Below are 18,689 nucleotides of genomic sequence, written 5' to 3' on the forward strand. Positions count from 1 at the left end.
CACATCGAACTGAGACAGAGACAGACAGACAGACGCAGAGGCAATTTAACCTTCTCCTGAGGGGATGTTCGATTCTGGCCACGGGGGAGCAGCTGCTTCATCATCCACTGTAACTGCACTTCCTCATTCCAATGTTGTAAATTAATTAAACTTGCCTCCCCACTTTTTATAAGTGGTACCTTATTTCCTACTTGATAGATGCAACTATCTTTCGGGTGGCTAGGTCAGCAACGAGCAGGGGCTATATTTTATTTTTAATTGACGGGTGCTCACCCCGCCACGGCTGGCCTCGAACTCATGACCTCTTGGTCAGAGTGATTTGTTGCAGCAGCTGTTTACCAGCCTGCGCCACAGCCCAGCCCCACGAGGCGCCTGTTAGAACATACAGGGGGCGGAGCTAGAGGAGTGGGCGTGGCTTTTTCCCAAGAGCCTGAGGCAGGGCTGAGAATCTATACCTCTCCTGAGGCACTTGTTGGGACACAGAGGGCGGAGCTAGGGGTGGGGGCGGGGCCTCCTTCCAAGAGCCCGAGACAGGGCTGAGCCTCTACACCTCTCCTGAGAGGACTTTTAGGACTAAAGGGCGGGGCTAGGGGTGGGGGCGGGGCCTCTTCCCAAGAACACGAGACAAATAAGTTTGGGAACCACTCACCTAAAGCTTTGGAGAAGTCCTGTTCAACCATTTCAAAGCTCCCTGCTTAAGCGGTGATGGCACAATCGTCAGCATAGATGAAACTCTCTGTCCCTTCCGGCAGTGGCTGGTCATTTGTGTAAATATTAAATACTGATGGAGCAAGCACGCTCCCCTGAGTCAGGCCATTCTTCTGCTTTCTCTGGCCCTGGAACTCTACAAAAGATGAGAAGGACAAATGCTTAGATGTGAATGTCTATGGTCCCGGCTGGAGATGGTCTTCAAGATCCACAGCTAAAATCTCAAATTTAAGATAAGACTGTCCAACTCGGATCAAATCATTATTCTCATCTTCTTCAATGTAAATGTGCTTATGTATCCTTTTAATAATAATAGAGTAAAGTAATACATGTAATAATAATAATAATAATAATAATAATAATAATAATAATAATAATAATAACAAACTGACAAAGTTCTGGAACACAACACACCAGACATCACAGTTGTGGAAAAGAAAAAGGTTTGGATCATTGATGTCGCCATCCCAGGTGACAGTCGCATTGACGAAAAACAACAGGAAAAACTCAGCCGCTATCAGGACCTCAAGATTGAACTTCAAAGACTCTGGCAGAAACCAGTACAGGTGGTCCTGGTGGTGATGGGCACACCGGGTGCCGTGCCAAAAGATCTCAGCTGGCATTTGGAAACAAAATCACGATCTGCCAACTGCAAAAGGCCACCCTGCTGGGATCTGCACGCACCATCCGAAAATACATCACACAGTCCTAGACACTTGGGAAGTGTTCGACTTGTGATTTTGTGATACGAAATCCAGCATATCTATCTTGTTTGCTGTGTCATAATAAAATCATAATAATAATAGAGTAAAATAATGCATGTAATAATAAATACAGTAAAATAATAAATGTAATAATAATAAGATCAGAGTGAAATGATAAATGTATTAATAATAATAAAAAATAGAGTAAAATAAATGTAATAGTAGCAACAATAATGGAGAAAAATAATAAATGTAATAATACCAATAATAGTAGAGTAAAATAATATATGTTCCATATATTCTCGAGTAGAAGCTGACCCAAATATAAGCCAACCAGGACCCTCACCTGAGTATAAGCCAAGGGGGGCTTTTTCAGTCTTAAAAAAAGGGCTGAAAAACTAGGCTTATACTTGAGTATATACAGTAAATAAGAAAAGATTATTGTAACTGCAACAGATGGAAGTCTTGAATCTTCTTTTATTATTTATATTATTTTATTTTATATTATTATTTATATTATTATTTTTCTTTTTTTTAATTTCCCCCCTTTTTATAAATCGGTTTTTTTGTGTGTAATCATTAATTTCATGTATGTCTGTGTTTGTCTATCACAATTCAAAAATCACTAATAATAATAATAATAATAATAATAATAATAATACATCACACAGTCCTAGACACTTGGGAAGTGTTCGACTTGTGATTATGTGATATGAATAATAATAATAATAATAATACTTAATAATAATAATAATACTAATACTAATAATAATAATAATAATAATCGTAATAAATCACACAGTCCTAGACTTGGGAAGTGTTCGACTTGTGATTTTGTGATATGAATAATCATCATCATCATCATCATCATCATCATCATCATCATCGTAATAAATCACACAGTCCTAGACACTTGGGAAGTGTTCGACTTGTGATTTTGTGATATGAATAATAATAATAATAATAATAATAATAATAATAATAATAATCGTAATAAATCACACAGTCCTAGACACTTGGGAAGTGTTCGACTTGTGATTTTGTGATATGAAATCCAGTATGTTTATTTTGTTTTCTGTGTCATACAATAAAATAATAATAATAATAATAATAATAATAATAATATGTATATTCCGCCCTTGTTTCTGACAACCACCATGTCCGACTACACAGAGAAGCCATTGGATTTCCACAAGCATGTAGACAATTTCAACAGAAAGGAGGAAACAATGAAAATGAACAAAAGAGTATAAAAAACTCTAAAATCAGGACAGTAAATAATGAACAACACTAAACAAAAAACAAGGGAATTCCAGACAGGCAACAATCAGGGCCAGCTAACACTTCCCAACAACGGATTCTCCCAGACAGGAAGAAGCCAGATCTTAAAGCTGCAGGGGCATTCAATGCTAATCAAGGTGGCCAATTACAACATTCACAATCAGGGCCAGCTAACATCTCCCAACAAAGGATTCCCCCAGACAGGAAGAAGCCAGACCTTAAAGCTGCAGGGGCATTCAATGCTAATCAAGGTGGACAATTACAACATTCACACTTGCTTCTGGAGCATGGTCAGACAGCCTGGAAAACTCTGCAAGTTGTCAGGACACTCACAGCTTTGTAGGCATGACATGGCTCAGCAGAGGGCGCTGTTGATGGACTCTCCTTCCCCTCTGGCCTCTATGGTTTGGAGGCACTTCCGGTTTCCCTTTTGGTCCAGACCCCACGTGGGTGGGAAGGTAGGTTGGAAGATCACAACTACTGTATTCCTAATAGGATATTTTTGTCATTCCTTTTACATTGTAATGATATTATTGCTTTGCTTCCCTTAAATGTAAACCATTATATTGCAATTGTCTGCAGGTTGCAACTCCCATCATCCCCAGATGATGGTTGAGATGGGGATTGTAGTCCTTTGTTTGTTGCTTGGACACTTGAATGATCCAGGAGTTTTGGATTCAGAATAATCAAGACCACTTGGGCCATCTAGTCCAACCCCCTGCCATGCAGGGAAAGCACAATCAAAGCACCCCTGACAGATGGCCATCCAGCCTCTGAAAAGCCCTCCAGAATCCCTAAAGATCAACTGGGGTGTTCTCAAGCAATATAATAATATATAATACCCATATTATGCTATACTAATAATATAATTATATTGTATATACACGTATAATAATATATAATACCCATATTATGCTATACTAGTAATATAAATATATTGCATATACAAATAATATTGCTAATAATATTATAATGTAATACAATAATCATAATACACTATTATAATTGTATATTTATATTACATGTAATATTACTAATAATATTGAAATATAGTGGTATAGTACAATACGGTAATATATAATGCTTATATTGTGCTATACTAATATATATACATATAATAATATATAATACCCATATTATGCTATACTAGTAATATAAATATATTGCATATACATATAATATTGATAATAATATTATAATGTAATACAATAAGTATAATACACTATTATAATTGCATATTTATATTACATGTAATATTACTAATAATATTGCAATAAAGTGGTATAGTACAATGCTTATATTGTGCTATACTAATAATATAATTATATTGTATATACATATAATATAGATAATATTATAATGTAATACAGTAATCATAATACACTATTATAATTGTATATTTATATTACATGTAATATTACTAATAATATTGCAATAAAGTGGTATAGTACAATATGGTAATATATAATGCTTATATTGTGTTATACTAATAATATAATTATATTGTATATACATATAATATAGATAATATTATAATGTAATACAATAATCATAATACACTATTATAATTATATATTTCTATTACATGTAATGCTTATATTGTGCTATACTAATACAGTAGAGTCTCACTTATCCAAGATAAACGGGCCAGCAGAATGTTGGATAAGCGAATATGTTGGATAACAAGGAGGGATTAAGGAAAAGCCTATTAAACATCAAATTAGGTTATGATTTTACAAATTAAGTACCAAAACATCATGTTATACAACAACTTTGACAGAAAAAGTAGTTCAAGACGCAGTAATGCTATGTAGTAATTACTGTATTTATGAATTTAGCACCAAAATATCATGATGTATTGAAAACATTGACTACAAAAATGCGTTGGATAATCCAGAACGTTGGATAAGCAAGTGTTGGATAAGTGAGACGCTACTGTAATATAATATATTGTATGTATATATAACTTGTAAGCCACCCTGAGTCCCCTTTGGGGTGAGAAGGGCAGGATATCAATGTCGCTAATAATAACAAATATTGATAATAATATTATGATGTAATAATAATAATAATAATACACTATTATAATTGTATATTTATCTTACATGTAATATTACTAATAATGCAATATGGTGGGATAGTACAATATGGTAATATATAATGCTTATAGTGTGCTATACTCATAATATAATATATTGTATGTATATACAACTTGTAAACTGCCCTTTCGGGGTGAGAAGGGCGGGATATAAATGTCGCTAATAATAATAAATATTGATAATAATATTATGATGTAATAATAATAATAATACACTATTATAATTGTATATTTATATTACATGTAATATCACTAATAATATTGCAATATAGTGGTATAGCACAATATGGTAATATATAATGCTTATATTGTGCTATTCTAATAATATAATATATTGTATGTATATATAACTTGTCAGCCGCCCTGAGTCCCCTTTGGGGTGAGAAGGGCGGGATATAAATGTCGCTAATAAATAAATAGTACAATATAATAATACATAGTGCTTATATTGTGCTATGCTAATAATATAATATATTGTATGTATATATAACTTGTCAGCCGCCCTGAGTCCCCTTTGGGGTGAGAAGGGCGGGATATAAATGTCGCTAATAAATAAATAGTACAATATAATAATACATAGTGCTTGTATTGTGCTATGCTAATAATATAATATATTGTATGTATATATAATTTGTCAGCCGCCCTGAGTCCCCTTTGGGGTGAGAAGGGCAGGATATAAATGTCGCTAATAAATAATAATAATAAATCTTGGAGCCCATACAATCGAGCATCCTTGGGGGGCAACATGCAGCTGGCTGTACCTATCTCATTCCTGTTGTTCTTTCCACGAAGGTGAAGATAAAAGGAGGTTCAGGAGATGGAATCGCTCTTCCGGCCCTTTAAATGGAGCTTTGGAGAAGTGCCGCAGTTGTTGTTGCTGCTTGAGAGTCGTGGTCACGCTTTCCAGACCGCGAGGAGTTTGGCGACATTGGGGAAGTCACTCTGGGGAGAGCACAAAGAGGCCCCCAAGGCAAAGCATCGCCCCGAAGCAGCGCATCCTAAAGAAAGCAGCGACCTCTCGAAACCCAAGGGGACCCTTCTGAAGAAATTCTGGCGGCAATTTCGTGCCCAAGCTTTGCCACCCGGCACCACGGACCTGCAAGGACTGCGCAACGACGATTTCCCTCGGAAGAAGAGAGTCCGGGCCCAGGTTGTTCTTCCCGTCGAAAGGAGCGATGGCTCGGAGATGTTGTTTGGGATCGCTCCCTGCTCTCTGGCCTTGGCAACGTCAAAAAGGAGCTTTTCCCGACTCTTCCTCAAGGCTGGTGTGACACCCACAACGGAGGCTTTTTCCCGACAAGCGGAGGACCGCAAGATCCCTGTGCAAACGGTGCCGAGGAAGGTGCTGGATCGCCTCTCTCACGGTGGCGTCCATCAAGGGGTCTGTTTGGAGGCCACGCCTCTTCACCCCACTGGCTGGACGCAAGCGCCCGCCCACCGTCTGGAGGGAGCCACCACCGAAGAAGCCCCGCAGCTCCTCTGGCTGGCCTTGGAGGGGATCCAGGACCCCATGAACCTGGGAGCCGTCCTGCGCTCGGCCCACTTCCTTGGCGTGGATGGAATTGTGATGAGTCGAAAGAACAGGTCGGTTATATCTATACAGTAGAGTCTCACTTATCCAACAGTCGCTTATCCAAGCCTCTGGATAATCCAAGCCATTTTTGTAGTCAATGTTTTCAATATATCGTGATATTTTGGTGCTAAATTCGTAAATACAGTAATTACAACATAACATTACTGCGTACTGAACTACTTTTTCTGTCAAATTTGTTGTATAACATGAAGTTTTGGTGCTTAATTTGTAAAATCATAACCTAATTTGATGTTTAATAGGCTTTTCCTTGATCAGTCCTTATAATCCAAGATATTCGCTTATCCAAGCTTCTGCCGGCCAGTTTAGCTTGGATTACTGAGACTCTACTGTATATATAAAAGAGTGATGGCATCAGGGCAGCGGACAAAACAACAAAACTACAGGCCCCCCAACCTCGAAATTTGACAACACAACCCATCATCCACGCCTCTAGGTTGATACAACAAAAAGAAAAGAAAAATAACGTCCTAATTACAGGGAGAGGAATAATAGTTTTTATCCAATTGCTGCCAGTTAGAAGGCTAAGCTCCGCCCACTTGGTCTCCTAGCAACCTACTCAGCCCAGGGGACAGGCACAGTTAGGCCTCACTTAGGCCTCTTCCACAGATTATCAGATTTTAACTGGATTATATGGCAGTGTAGACTCAAGGCCCTTCCACACAGCTATATAACCCATTTAGAATCTTATATTATCTGCTTTGAACTGGATTATCTTGACTCCACACTGCCATATAACCCACTTCAGTGTGCATACTAAACATAAAGACTACCATACAACAGACATTCAATACCACCACTACCTCAACAATTTTTCACCAACACCACCAGAAAATGCCACAGCAACGTGTGGCTGGGCACAGCTAGTCTATATATATAAAAGAGTGATGGCATCCCAGCGACTCACAAAACAACAAAACTACAGGCCCCCCAACCTCGAAATTTGACAACACAACCCATCATCCACGCCTCTAGGTTGATACAACAAAAAGAAAAGAAAAATAAAGTCCTAATTAGAAGGAGAGCAATAATTGTTTTTATCCAATTGCTGCCAGTTTAGAGGGCTAATCTCTGCCCACTTGGTCTCCTAGCAACCAACTCAGCCAAGGGACAGCCAGGGTTCAGTTAGGGGACAGGCAGATTTAGGCCTCACTTAGGCTTCTTCCACAGATTATCTAATTTGCACTGGATTATATGGCAGTGTAGACTCAAGGCCCTTCCACACAGCTATATAACCCATTTATAATCTTATATTATCTGCTTTGCACTGGATTATCTTGACTCCACACTACCATATAATCCACTTCAATGTGCATTTTATACAGCTGTGAAGAAGGGGCATCATATAATCCAGTTCTAAGCAGATAATATAAGATTATCAATATACAGTAGAGTCTCACTTATCCAACATAAACAGGCTGGTGGAACATTTGGATAAGTGAATATGTTGGATAATAAGAAGGGATTCAGGAAAAGGCGATTAAACATCAAATTAGGTAATCATTATACAAATTAAGCACCAAAACATCATGTTATACAACAAATTTGAGAGAAAAAGTAGTTCCATGCACAGTAATACTATGTAGTAATTACTGTATTACAAATTTACCACCATGTTTTAAAGTCCCATTTCTTTTGGTCCTTCCAGTCTAAGGCGACTGAGGCTTTAATTGTATTTAACATATAATTTATTAATTGTTCCCATTTTTTAGTTCCCCCTTCACCTTCAATTTTCTGGAGGAAACATGGTCTCTTGTTCCAATTTATTTTTATTTCTAATAGCTCTTCCATTTCTTTCTTAATTGTTTCATGGAACGTTTGTATTTTTTTGCAATCCCACCACATGTGGGTATATGTTCCGGTTTTCCCGCAGCTGCCCTTTGACTCCTGTGGTCAGCAAAGCCAGCTCCGGAGCCATGGAAGTCTTGGATGTCTTCAGCGCCGATGATCTTCCAGGCTTTCTCAAGGTACAATAATGTTGTTCCTTGCAACTCATATCTGTCATCCAGAGACACTGTTCTCTTATTGCTCTGGTTCTGTTCAGATCCTGTACAATAAAACCTGTTGGAATCTACCAGCGTGTGTTAGGTTCTCTTCTCCCAGTTGTGCTGTGGGCCAGTCTTCCACCAGAAAAAGCACCAAGACACACGCTGGTAGATTCCAACAGGTTTTATTGTACAGAATACCAGAACCTTCTCTTTGGCCCATTTCTATAGGGGCTCTCACATACCAGAGGGTACTTGAGGTTTTATGGCTGGCCCATTTTATGGCTGGCATCTGTTCTTTGTCAGCCGACTGGAGATGTCAAAGATCAGAGATCATGACAATCTGTCACTCTTGTCCCTGAACATTGGAGGCTGCTCTGCACTTTTTGGTCGCAAGATGGCAGCATTAGGCAGCATTTGGGGATTTCTTTTCTCCGGAGGTTTACGGACAAGATCCAGCATAATGTAACGAACAGGAGGCCAGGGTTTGAATCCCCAATGGGTGACGTTGGGCAAGGCCCTCCAGGTGTTCTGGACTTCAAGTGCCACCATTCCTAACAGCTTAAGCGGCTGAGAGGGAAAAGGAAGGGTCCTGAGGCTGTTAGGAATGGTGGGACTTGAAGTCCAAAACACCTAGAGGGCCCAAGTTTGCCCATGCCTGGGATAGCTTCATACAGTGTGTTTTACTGGCCCTGCCATTTGGATAGAGACCCCATAAAGAGCCCATAAAAAGAGCGCCGGCACTTAATTGAAACATCCATGCCCATCGCTTCCTTCCGTATAAAGCACAATTTATGAACGTTTGGCCTGCCGAGTCGGTCTTTTTAATTGGGTTCCACATTGGCCGGCTTAACCTCTGCCGCTCGGTGGGCATAAATTTCCAGCCGATTTTTCAGAAAAGCGGAGAGATGAAGCTAAGATCTCCAATCTTTCCATTAAAAATAAAATGGATTTTTGTCGGTGCCCGCCATATTTCCGAGAGATGAGCCGGGACCATAAATATGGTGTGGATTAACTACAACTCACATCATGCCAGGTTAACCCTGAGAAACTCCATCAGGACTGAAAGTTTCTTATGTTTGAAAAGTTTGCTCTGGACGCATCATGGGTGGGGTTCAGTATACTCATTTATTCCATAGTCAAGAAATCTTCAGAGGTGGTTTTGCCAGTTCCCTCCTCTGAAATAGAAACCTTCACTACCAATAATATAAAATAATAATAATAATAATAATAATAATAATAATAATAATAATAATAATAATAAGTGATCGGCACATTGGGTGCCGTTCCAAAAGATCTCAGCCAGCATTTGGAAACAATAGACATTGACAAAATCACGATCTGCCAACTGCAAAAGGCCACCCTGCTGGGATCTGCACGCATCATCCAAAAATACATCACACAGTCCTAGACACTTGGGAAGTGTTCGACTTGTGGTTTTGTGATACGAAATCCAGCATGTCTATCTTGTTTGCTGTGTCATAATAAAATGATAACAACAACAACATATTGGCTCTCTTGTTAAGTGCCTTTAAGTCAACTCCAATAATAATAATAATAATAATAATAATAATAATAATAATAATAATAATAGTAATAATAATAATAATAATAACAACAACAACAACAACAACAACAACAACAACATCAACAACAGTCCTAGACACTTGGGAAGTGTCCGACGTGTGATTCAATACAACAGCCAGCAGAGTGTCTGCTGTGGACTCCTCTTGTGATGTTTCAAATAATAATAATAATAATAATAATAATAATAATAATAACAACAACAACAACAACAACAACAACAACAACAACCACCACCACCACCACCACCACCACCACCACCACCACCACCACCACCACCACCTTTATTTATATACCATTCTATCTCCCTGAAGGAACTCAGGGCAGTTTCCAAGGTGCAAAACATCATACAATACTTAACACAACAATAATACATACCCTTGGGAAGCTGGAGGTTTAAATTGCCTCTGTGCCTGTCTCTGTCTCTGTCCTATGTTATACGGCATTGAATGTTTGCCTTATATGTGTACGATGTGATCCGCCCTGAGTCCCCTTAGGGTGAGAAGCGCAGAATATAAATACTGTAAATAAATAAATAATAAATACATCAATTAAAAAACACAGCAATTTCAGTTAAAACAAGAGTCACAATCAGCGTCTTCGATCAAGGGAGCGGGAATCATTACCTAGTATTCATTGATGGTCTCCCATCTTAGTACCAACCAGGCCTGACCCTGTTCAACTTCCAACACTGGACAGGATTTGATGCTGTTGCTTATTCAGTCTTAATCTGTATGTATCTACTAATGATCTACAGAAATGATCGGGAACTTGGAAACCAAACTGTGGGAGAGTCAAAAACCAAATATGACACATCTGTTGCTTCCACCCCCAAAAAATTGCCAATTTTTTCCCTCTTTTGTCTCTCGAAGGTGAAATCCAAGGAAGGCTGGGAAGTGCTGGGAACGGTTGCCCACGCCAAGGCCCAGGACGGCATCCCTGTTGTGAGCTGCTTGGACTTCCGTTGGATGAAGCCTACCATCTTGGTGTTAGGTATGGAAATTATCGTAATAACCAACTTCAAGCTGTTCACTCCGCCAGAGTTCATTCCCCGGGAAGGGAGCTTGTTTTTTGAGCTGCGTGCCTGGCGCTGTTTTTCATGCGGCCAGGAAGCGTGGATGGTGATTTAGCGGGGCTTTTTTGCCGTAGGAGCGGGTAATGCCACCCCCTGGCCCTCTTTCCTTGTCTTGGAAGGCTCGTTTTTAATCCTAATGGCTTATTGAAAGCTGACAGACGGCCCCGGCCTCTCCGTCGGTTTGGGTGCCTTCACATTCAAGGAAGCCACCAAGGATGGAACGGAAACGGCACGGCCCACAAGAAATACGATGCGCGGTGACAGGCGTCGCCGTAACTTTGAAGGACGAGGAAGTCCAAATAATCTCTTTCGTCATGGGAGAGACGGAGTTTGAGCGTCTTTTTTCCGCCGGCTCTCTGCTGAGCACTAACTCTTGGCAGGAAGGAAAATTGGACTGTACCGAGTTGGAGAGAGATTGGAAAGATGCCTTCGCTGTCATTTGCGAGTGGCTCATCTCTGGAGGCCTCACTCCGATTGCTAGCTGTATCCGACCCATGGATCAAATGCTGGAATAGTTTTGGAAATTCAGTAGCTAGCAGTTGGATTGAACCAGCATGGCGGAGTGGTTTTCTTTGGTCTTGGTGGCTGCTGGCTCTTAAGTTAGGATTACGGCAAGTTGGGCAGAGGATGATAGGCAACTAAGCATTCATAATTATCATATATACAGTAGAGTCTCACTTATCCATCATAAACGGGCCAGCAGAACATTGGATAAGCAAATATGTTGGATAATAAGGAGAGATTAAGGAAAAGTCTATTAAACATGAAATTACAATATGATTTTACAAAATAAGCACCAAAACATCATGTTTAACAACAAATTTGACAGAAAAAGTAGTTCAATACGCAGTAATGCTACATAGTAATTACTGTATTTACGAATTTAGTACCAAAATATCACAATGTATTGAAAACATTGACCACAAAAATGTGTTGGATAATCCAGAATGTTGGATAAGCGAGTGTTGGATAAGTGAGATTCTACTGTACTTGAGTATAAGCCGACCCGAATAAAAGCCGAGGCACCTAATTTTACCACAAAAAAACTGGGAAAACATTGACTCCAGTATAAGCCGAGGGTGGTAAATTTCAGAAATAAAAATAGATACAGTAGAGACTCACTTATCCAAGCAAAACGGGCTGGCAGAAGCTTGGATAAGCAAATATCTTGGATAATAAGGAGGGGTTAAGGAAAAGCCTATTAAACATCAAATTAGGTTATGATTTTACAAACTAAGCACCAAAACATCATGTTTTACAACAAATTTGACAGAAAAAGCAGTTCAATACACAGTAATGTTATGTTGTAATTACTGTATTTACAAATTTAGCACCAAAATATCACGATATATTGAAAACATTGACTACAAAAATGGCTTGGATAATCCAGATACTTGGATAAGCGAGGCTTGGATAAGTGAGACTATACTGTACCAATAAAATGACAATTGAGGCATCAGTAGGTTAAATGTTTTTGAATATTTACATCAAGCTCAAATTTAAGATAAGACTGTCCAACTCTGATCAAATCATGATTCTCATCTTCTTCAATGTAAATGTGCTTATGTATCCTTTTAATAATAATAATAATAGAGTAAAATAATACATGTAATAATAATAAACAAATACAGGAAAATAATACATGTAATAATAAATAGAGTAAAATAATAAATGCAATAATAATAAGATCAGAGTGAAATAATAAATGTATTAATAATAATAAAAATAGAGTAAAATAAATGTAATACGTACCGTCTATACTCGAGTATAACTCTATTCTGAATTTTATTGTGGCGGGGTATAAATAAAGTTTTATTACTATTATTATTATTATAAGCCAACCCAAATATAAGCACCTAATTTTACCACAAAAAACCTGGGAAAACATTGACTCCAGTATAAGCCGAGGGTGGTAAATTTCAGAAATAGATACCAATAAAATTACATTACATCCTCAGAGCTTAAGATGCTTGTCTGTTCTTAAGATGAAAAGCACGTGTCTGTGTTTTAGATGGATTACGAATCAGCTGGTTTTCCCTGTAGTAGGCAGTAAGAGCACCTAAAGCTTCGGAGAGCTTCTGTTCAACCATTTCAAAGCTCTCTGCTTGAGCGGTGATGGCACGATTGTCGGCATAGATGAAACTCTGTCCCTTCTGGCAGTGGCTGATCGTTTGTGCAAATGTTAAACATTGATGGACAAGCACGCTCCTCTGAGGCAGGCCATTCTTCTGTTTTTGCCGTCTGCTTTTCTGACCCTGGAACTCAACAAAAAAGCTCTTGTTTTGTAGCAGATTTCCTACAAAGCGGGTAAGGTCGTAATCCTTATGTTATACATTTTTCACAAAAACGGTCAGTTGATAATTCAGTGCACTTGCTCTAATGGGGACTAAAACGGGTTATAAAACATCTAATTTGGGAATTTTTGTATCTGCAGGAAACGAGGGCCACGGGCTTTCTCCGGAGACCAAAAGCTTGTGTCGAAGGATGTTAACTATTGCTCCGGGGAGAGAGCTGGAACCAGGCATCGAATCCTTAAATGTGTCGGTTGCAGCGGGTAAGATGTGCCACCTTTGAATAATCATGTCTTGGTATCTGTAGTGCTTGAGAAAGAATACTGTATATACTCAAGTATAAGCCTGGTTTTCAGCCCTTTTTTAAAAAAGCCCCTCTCGGCTTATACTCAGGTGAGGGTCCTGGTTGGCTTATATTTGGGTCAGCTTATACTCGAGAATGTATGGTACATTTATGATTTTTCTCTATTATTATTGGTATTATTACATTTTTTCTATTATTGTTGCTACTATTACATTTATTTTACTCTATTTTATTATTATTATTAATACATTTATTATTTCACTCTGATCTTATTATTATTATTATTATTATTATTATTATTATTATTGCATTTATTATTTTGCTCTATTTATTATTACATGTATTATTTTCCTGTATTTATTATTATTACATGTATTATTTTACTCTATTATTATTAATAATAATAATGTGGCGCAGGCTGGAGAGCAAGCCAGCTGCAACCAGCTGCAATGAATCACTCTGACCAGGAGGTCATGAGTTTGAGGCCCGCTCAGAGCCTATGTTTGTTTGTCTTTGTTCTATGTTAAAAGGCATTGAATGTTTGCCGATATGTGTAATGTGATCCGCCCTAAGTCCCCTTCGGGGTGAGAAGGGCCGAATATAAATGCTGTAAATAAATAAATAATAAATTAAAAGGATACATAAGCACATTTACATTGAAGATGAGAATAATGATTTGATCAGAGTTGGACAGTCTTATCTTAAATTTGAGCTTGATGTAAATATTCAAAACCATTTAACCTACTGTAATTTTATAGGTATCTATTTTTATTTCTGAAATTTACCACCCTCGGCTTATACTGGAGTCAATGTTTTCCTAGTTTTTTGGTGGTAACATTAGGTGCCTCGGCTTATATTCGGGTCAACTTATACTCAAATATATACGGTAACTCATTCTTGAGAACATGGAATGTCTCATCCTTCTTTTGTCTCCATTGCAGGGATTCTTTTGCACTCCATATGTGCCCAAAAAGCGAAAGCGCCATGAAGCACGAGAAAAAGATATTGGTGGAATTCTCTATTATATGACATCATTTTACGTAGCTATATAGTAGAGATGCTAAGAAACGTTTAATGGGACATCTGCACATCTGTCTCAGTGTGCTTTGGCACTCACTCGTCGGTGTCCCAATGTACTTTGCAGCAGATGGAGAGGTTCGTTCGAGTGACAGACAGTGACTGGATTCCTGTCACTGCCCTTTGGTGCAAGGCTGCTGGACTACGACTACAACCCTTGTGTGGGGCTGCCCTTGGAAACTAACTGCCATAATATTGTTAGTGATCTGCTGGTCCAGGATGAAGGGTCTGGTTTGGTCTCTGAAAAGCCTAGAAAACCTTGGGTTGAATTTTTTGTCTCAAGGAGGCCATTGATGTCGTTGTTGATTTAATAGGAAGGTCTTCGGAATAAGAACTTAACACCTTGATGTGAAATTTATCCTGTTTTTATCACTGTTGCCCAGATTATTTGAAAAAATCATTTTTATTGTACAAAATGCATGAGGTTGTGGGTGAACTACAGCTGACATCATGCCAGGTTAACCCCGAGAAAATCCGTTTGTTATGCTGGGCAAGTTTGCTCTATAGATGAAGGAAGCGGTGCTCTAATCTTCCCGCTAGGTGTCGGTAGAGATACACGTTTTGTTTTTGCTCCATTGTGGGAGATAAAAAGGTTGCAGCAAAAAAGGTTATAACATCCCTTTCCTCATCCCTTTTGGCTGGAAGAAGTAGATGAGAATAAGACATTTCTTTCTCCTTGGCGTCTCAATCTGACTCTCTGTGTATTCCCCATGTGCCCCATAACGTGGCAATCCTAAAAAATGGAATACCTTTCCGAGGACCCACGTTTCATCTTGTGCTGATCATTCACAATGATTGCCTGTCCGTTTTTTAAAGAGATCCAGTCCCTAGAACCAAAACAGAAATAAACAAGCTGTGGGCCAAGTCAATTTCCTTTTCTATTTGGTTTTCCAATGACCCTGGTGTCGTGTGGTCAAGACAATTTGATTCCTAGACGTTTCCTCAGAAAAGATCAGTGTACGAAGCTATGGTTTTGAAATCCCCTCAATGCTTTCATTTTCTTTTCCCAAATATCACACTCCCCGCATTGTATCATAAAGGAGAGAATTAATTGCCACTTTTGTGCTCATCAGCGAGATCAGAAACATGCTCTCTGGTTACTTTGGTTTTGTAATATCTCCCTTCTTTGATGCTCAGCAAAGATATCAATGATTTCAGTCGGTAGAAAAAGGAAGAACGAGGAGGTGATCAGGCCTCTATGAGGAGAAGATGCGGTAATGCTGACAGGGAAAAGGTAGAACTACTTAATGCCTTCTTTGTCTCAGTCTTCTCACAAAAAGAAAGCCATCCTCAATCTCAGCAACATGGAGTAGACGAAGGATTAGGGGAAATCCAACCCCAAATAGGGAAACAAGTCATCCAGGTATACCTAACCACTTTAAACAAATTCAAGTCAAAGCTATCAATGGTTTCAGTCAGTAGAAAAAGGAAGAACAAGGAGGTGATCGGGCCTCTGCAAGGAGAAGATGCGGTAATGCTGACAGAATAGGGAAAAGGTAGAAATACTTAATGCTTTCTTTGCCTCAGTCTTCTCACAAAAAGAAAGTCGTCCTCAATCTCAGCAACATGGAGTGGACGAAGGATTAGGGGAAAACCAACCCCAAATAAGGAAACAAGTCATCGAGGAGTGCCAGGCCTCTCTAAACAAATTCAAGTCCCCAGGCTGGATTAACTACATCCAAGAGTATTGAAGGAACTTGTGGAAGTCATTCTGGAACCACTGGCAATCATCTTGGAGAGTTCTTGGAGAACGGGAGAAGTCCCAGCAGATTGGAGGAGGGCAAATGTGGTCCCGATCTATCTACAATTACCGTCCGGTTAGCCTCACGTCGATACCAGGCAAGATTCTGGAAAAGATCATGAAGGAAGTGGTCTGCAAACACTTAGAAAGGAATGCGGTCAACACGGATTTACCTAAAACAAATCATGCCAGACTCATCTGATCTCTGAGCTGGGTAGATGCAGGGAATGCATCGATCTTGGCCTGAATTGCCTTTGTACTGATAGCTTGCTCCTGGGCTGCAAGGATCGGGCCTTCTGTCTCTTTCTTCAGGGTCCCATTTGTGAGCCAGAGCCAGGTCTTCTCCTTATCAGCTTTTCCTTCAGTTTTGTCAAGGAACTTTCCATGCAATGTTTTGTTGTGCCAGCTGTCCGCTCTAGTTTGTAGTGCGGTTTTCTTGTACTGATTCTTTGTCTGTTGTGTTTTGAGGAGTTATTATATTATTATTATTATTTATCATCCTATTATTTGTCTCCTTTCCTGCTCCTTAGACCGCCTTTGATGGAATAAACGCTCCCTTTGGGTGACGTGCGGGGTCCCTTTGCGGCACCGACGCGATAATCGGCGTTTGTAAACGTAATCAACCTCAAGGTCTTGTTACTTTCACAGGTGCAATTAACACTACCATCTGCTAATCCATGATTAATGATGTTTACAAATATGTTACAACGTGGGGATTTTTTTTTCTACCCTAAAAAAAAAAAAAAACGCCGGCGCTTGCTTCCCATTCTCTGCTTTCCTTTGGCAAACGGGTCTGGGTGTCCCATTAAGAAACGCTTTTCCCGGCGGAGGGTGCCTTGCGTCCTCACCGCCAATGCGCCAAATAATATTTGGTTTTGTTTGCGTCGTTCGAAAGCGCTGTTCAACTCCAAACCAGCTGCAGCCTTGACAGATTCGAAGCCGGGGAAGGGTTGCTAAATGGAACCTAATTGCCAAGGTGCCAACTGTGAATCGGGGGAAGCGGGGAAGGAAAACTTTCACGGGAGAGACATATGGCACGCTTTACAAGCGAATCCCTCCCCAACTAGGCTTAACACTTCTGTGACGTGATAATGAACTGGCATTTTTTTTAAAAAAAATGATGGATCAAGATGTGTTGTCGAAGGCTTTCATGGCCGGAATCACTGGGTTGCTGCGAGGGTCCCGGCCTGTCTGGTCAGGTTCCGGTAGCCTCAATACGTCAGAAACTACGTATGTCTATATACATACACACATCTCCATATATGTATATATGTTGCTGCATGCATTCAAGTTGTTTCTGATGTATGGAGACTTGTCTATGGGATTTTCCAGAATAGATATCTCCATTTACACACATACAGTAGAGTCTCGCTTATCCAAGGTAAACGGGCCGGCAGAACATTGGATAAGCGAAAATCTTGGATAATACGGAGGGATTAAGAAAAAAGCCTATTAAACATCAAATTACGTTATGGTTTTACAAATTAAGCACCAAAACATCATATTTTACAAGAAATTGACAGAAAAAGCCGTTCAATACACAGTAATGCTATGTATAGTGTTCCCTCACTACTTTGCAGTTCACTTTTCGCAGATTCGCTGTTTCACGGTTTTTCAATAAACTCTAAAAGACTATTATAAATCATAAAAAATTACAATTTACAGCTTAAAGAAGGGAGGAAGGAGAAGCCGAAGGGAGAGAAAAGGAGCCCAAGCGGCAAAGGGAGGAGAAGGAGGTGATCTATCAACACACGATTGGTTGATAAAGACTTAAAATAGTGTATATCTACTAAAACAATGTATAAATATTAAATATCGTGTCCCTACTTCGCGGATTTTCACTTATTGCAGGTGATCCTGGAACCTAACCCTACCGATAAGTGAAGGAACACTGTAGTAATTACTGTATTTACGAATTTAGCACCAAAACATTGCAACATTTACTACAAAAACAATGACAAGGCAGACTGCCTTGGATAATACAGAACCTTGGATAAGTGAAGCTTGGATAAGTGAGAGACTACTGTATCTGTATCTATAGATATAGGTAAAGGTATTCCTCTGACATTAAGTCTAGTTGTGTCCAACCCTGGGGGTTGGTGCTCATCTCCATTTCTAAGCTGAAGAGCCGGCGTTGTCCATAGACTCCTCCAAGGTCATGTGGCCACTGGCATGACTGCATGGAGCGCCGTTACCTTCCTGCCAGATCTACCTATGGATCGACTCAGATTTGCATGTTTTCGAACTGCT

The 18,689-nt window shown here is 39.4% G+C and overlaps 1 protein-coding gene and 1 long non-coding RNA gene across 2 annotated transcripts in view; one reads left to right on the forward strand and one right to left on the reverse strand.

Moving 5' to 3' along the window:
• LOC134293051 (uncharacterized) overlaps window positions 1-18,689 on the reverse strand; it is a 295,247-nt gene that overhangs the window by 2,443 nt on the left and 274,115 nt on the right. Inside the window, exon 6 of the long non-coding RNA XR_010000110.1 lies at window positions 650-844. This is a non-coding gene — a long non-coding RNA (uncharacterized LOC134293051). The remainder of the gene's footprint in view (window positions 1-649; window positions 845-18,689) is intronic.
• On the forward strand, window positions 3,090-17,005 carry mrm1 (mitochondrial rRNA methyltransferase 1). Its single transcript, XM_003227024.3, has 6 exons — window positions 3,090-3,151; window positions 5,584-6,375; window positions 8,256-8,349; window positions 10,824-10,944; window positions 13,461-13,580; window positions 14,563-17,005. Exons 2-6 carry the CDS (start codon window positions 5,609-5,611, stop codon window positions 14,607-14,609), a joined length of 1,149 nt encoding a protein of 382 aa, XP_003227072.3. The 5' UTR covers window positions 3,090-3,151; window positions 5,584-5,608; the 3' UTR covers window positions 14,610-17,005.

The sequence above is a fragment of the Anolis carolinensis genome, unplaced genomic scaffold (assembly GCF_035594765.1).
Source record: "Anolis carolinensis isolate JA03-04 unplaced genomic scaffold, rAnoCar3.1.pri scaffold_7, whole genome shotgun sequence".
In the NCBI taxonomy this organism is placed as follows: Eukaryota; Metazoa; Chordata; class Lepidosauria; order Squamata; family Dactyloidae; genus Anolis; species Anolis carolinensis.

Excerpts from the sequence above, each read along its gene's own strand:
- mrm1 (XM_003227024.3), top strand. The coding sequence starts at position 5,609 with ATGGAATCGCTCTTCCGGCCCTTTAAATGGAGCTTTGGAGAAGTGCCG. Across the intron at positions 8,350-10,823 it reads ATCTTCCAGGCTTTCTCAAG|GTGAAATCCAAGGAAGGCTG; the intron begins GTACAATAATGT and ends TGTCTCTCGAAG. Across the intron at positions 13,581-14,562 it reads AAATGTGTCGGTTGCAGCGG|GGATTCTTTTGCACTCCATA; the intron begins GTAAGATGTGCC and ends TCTCCATTGCAG.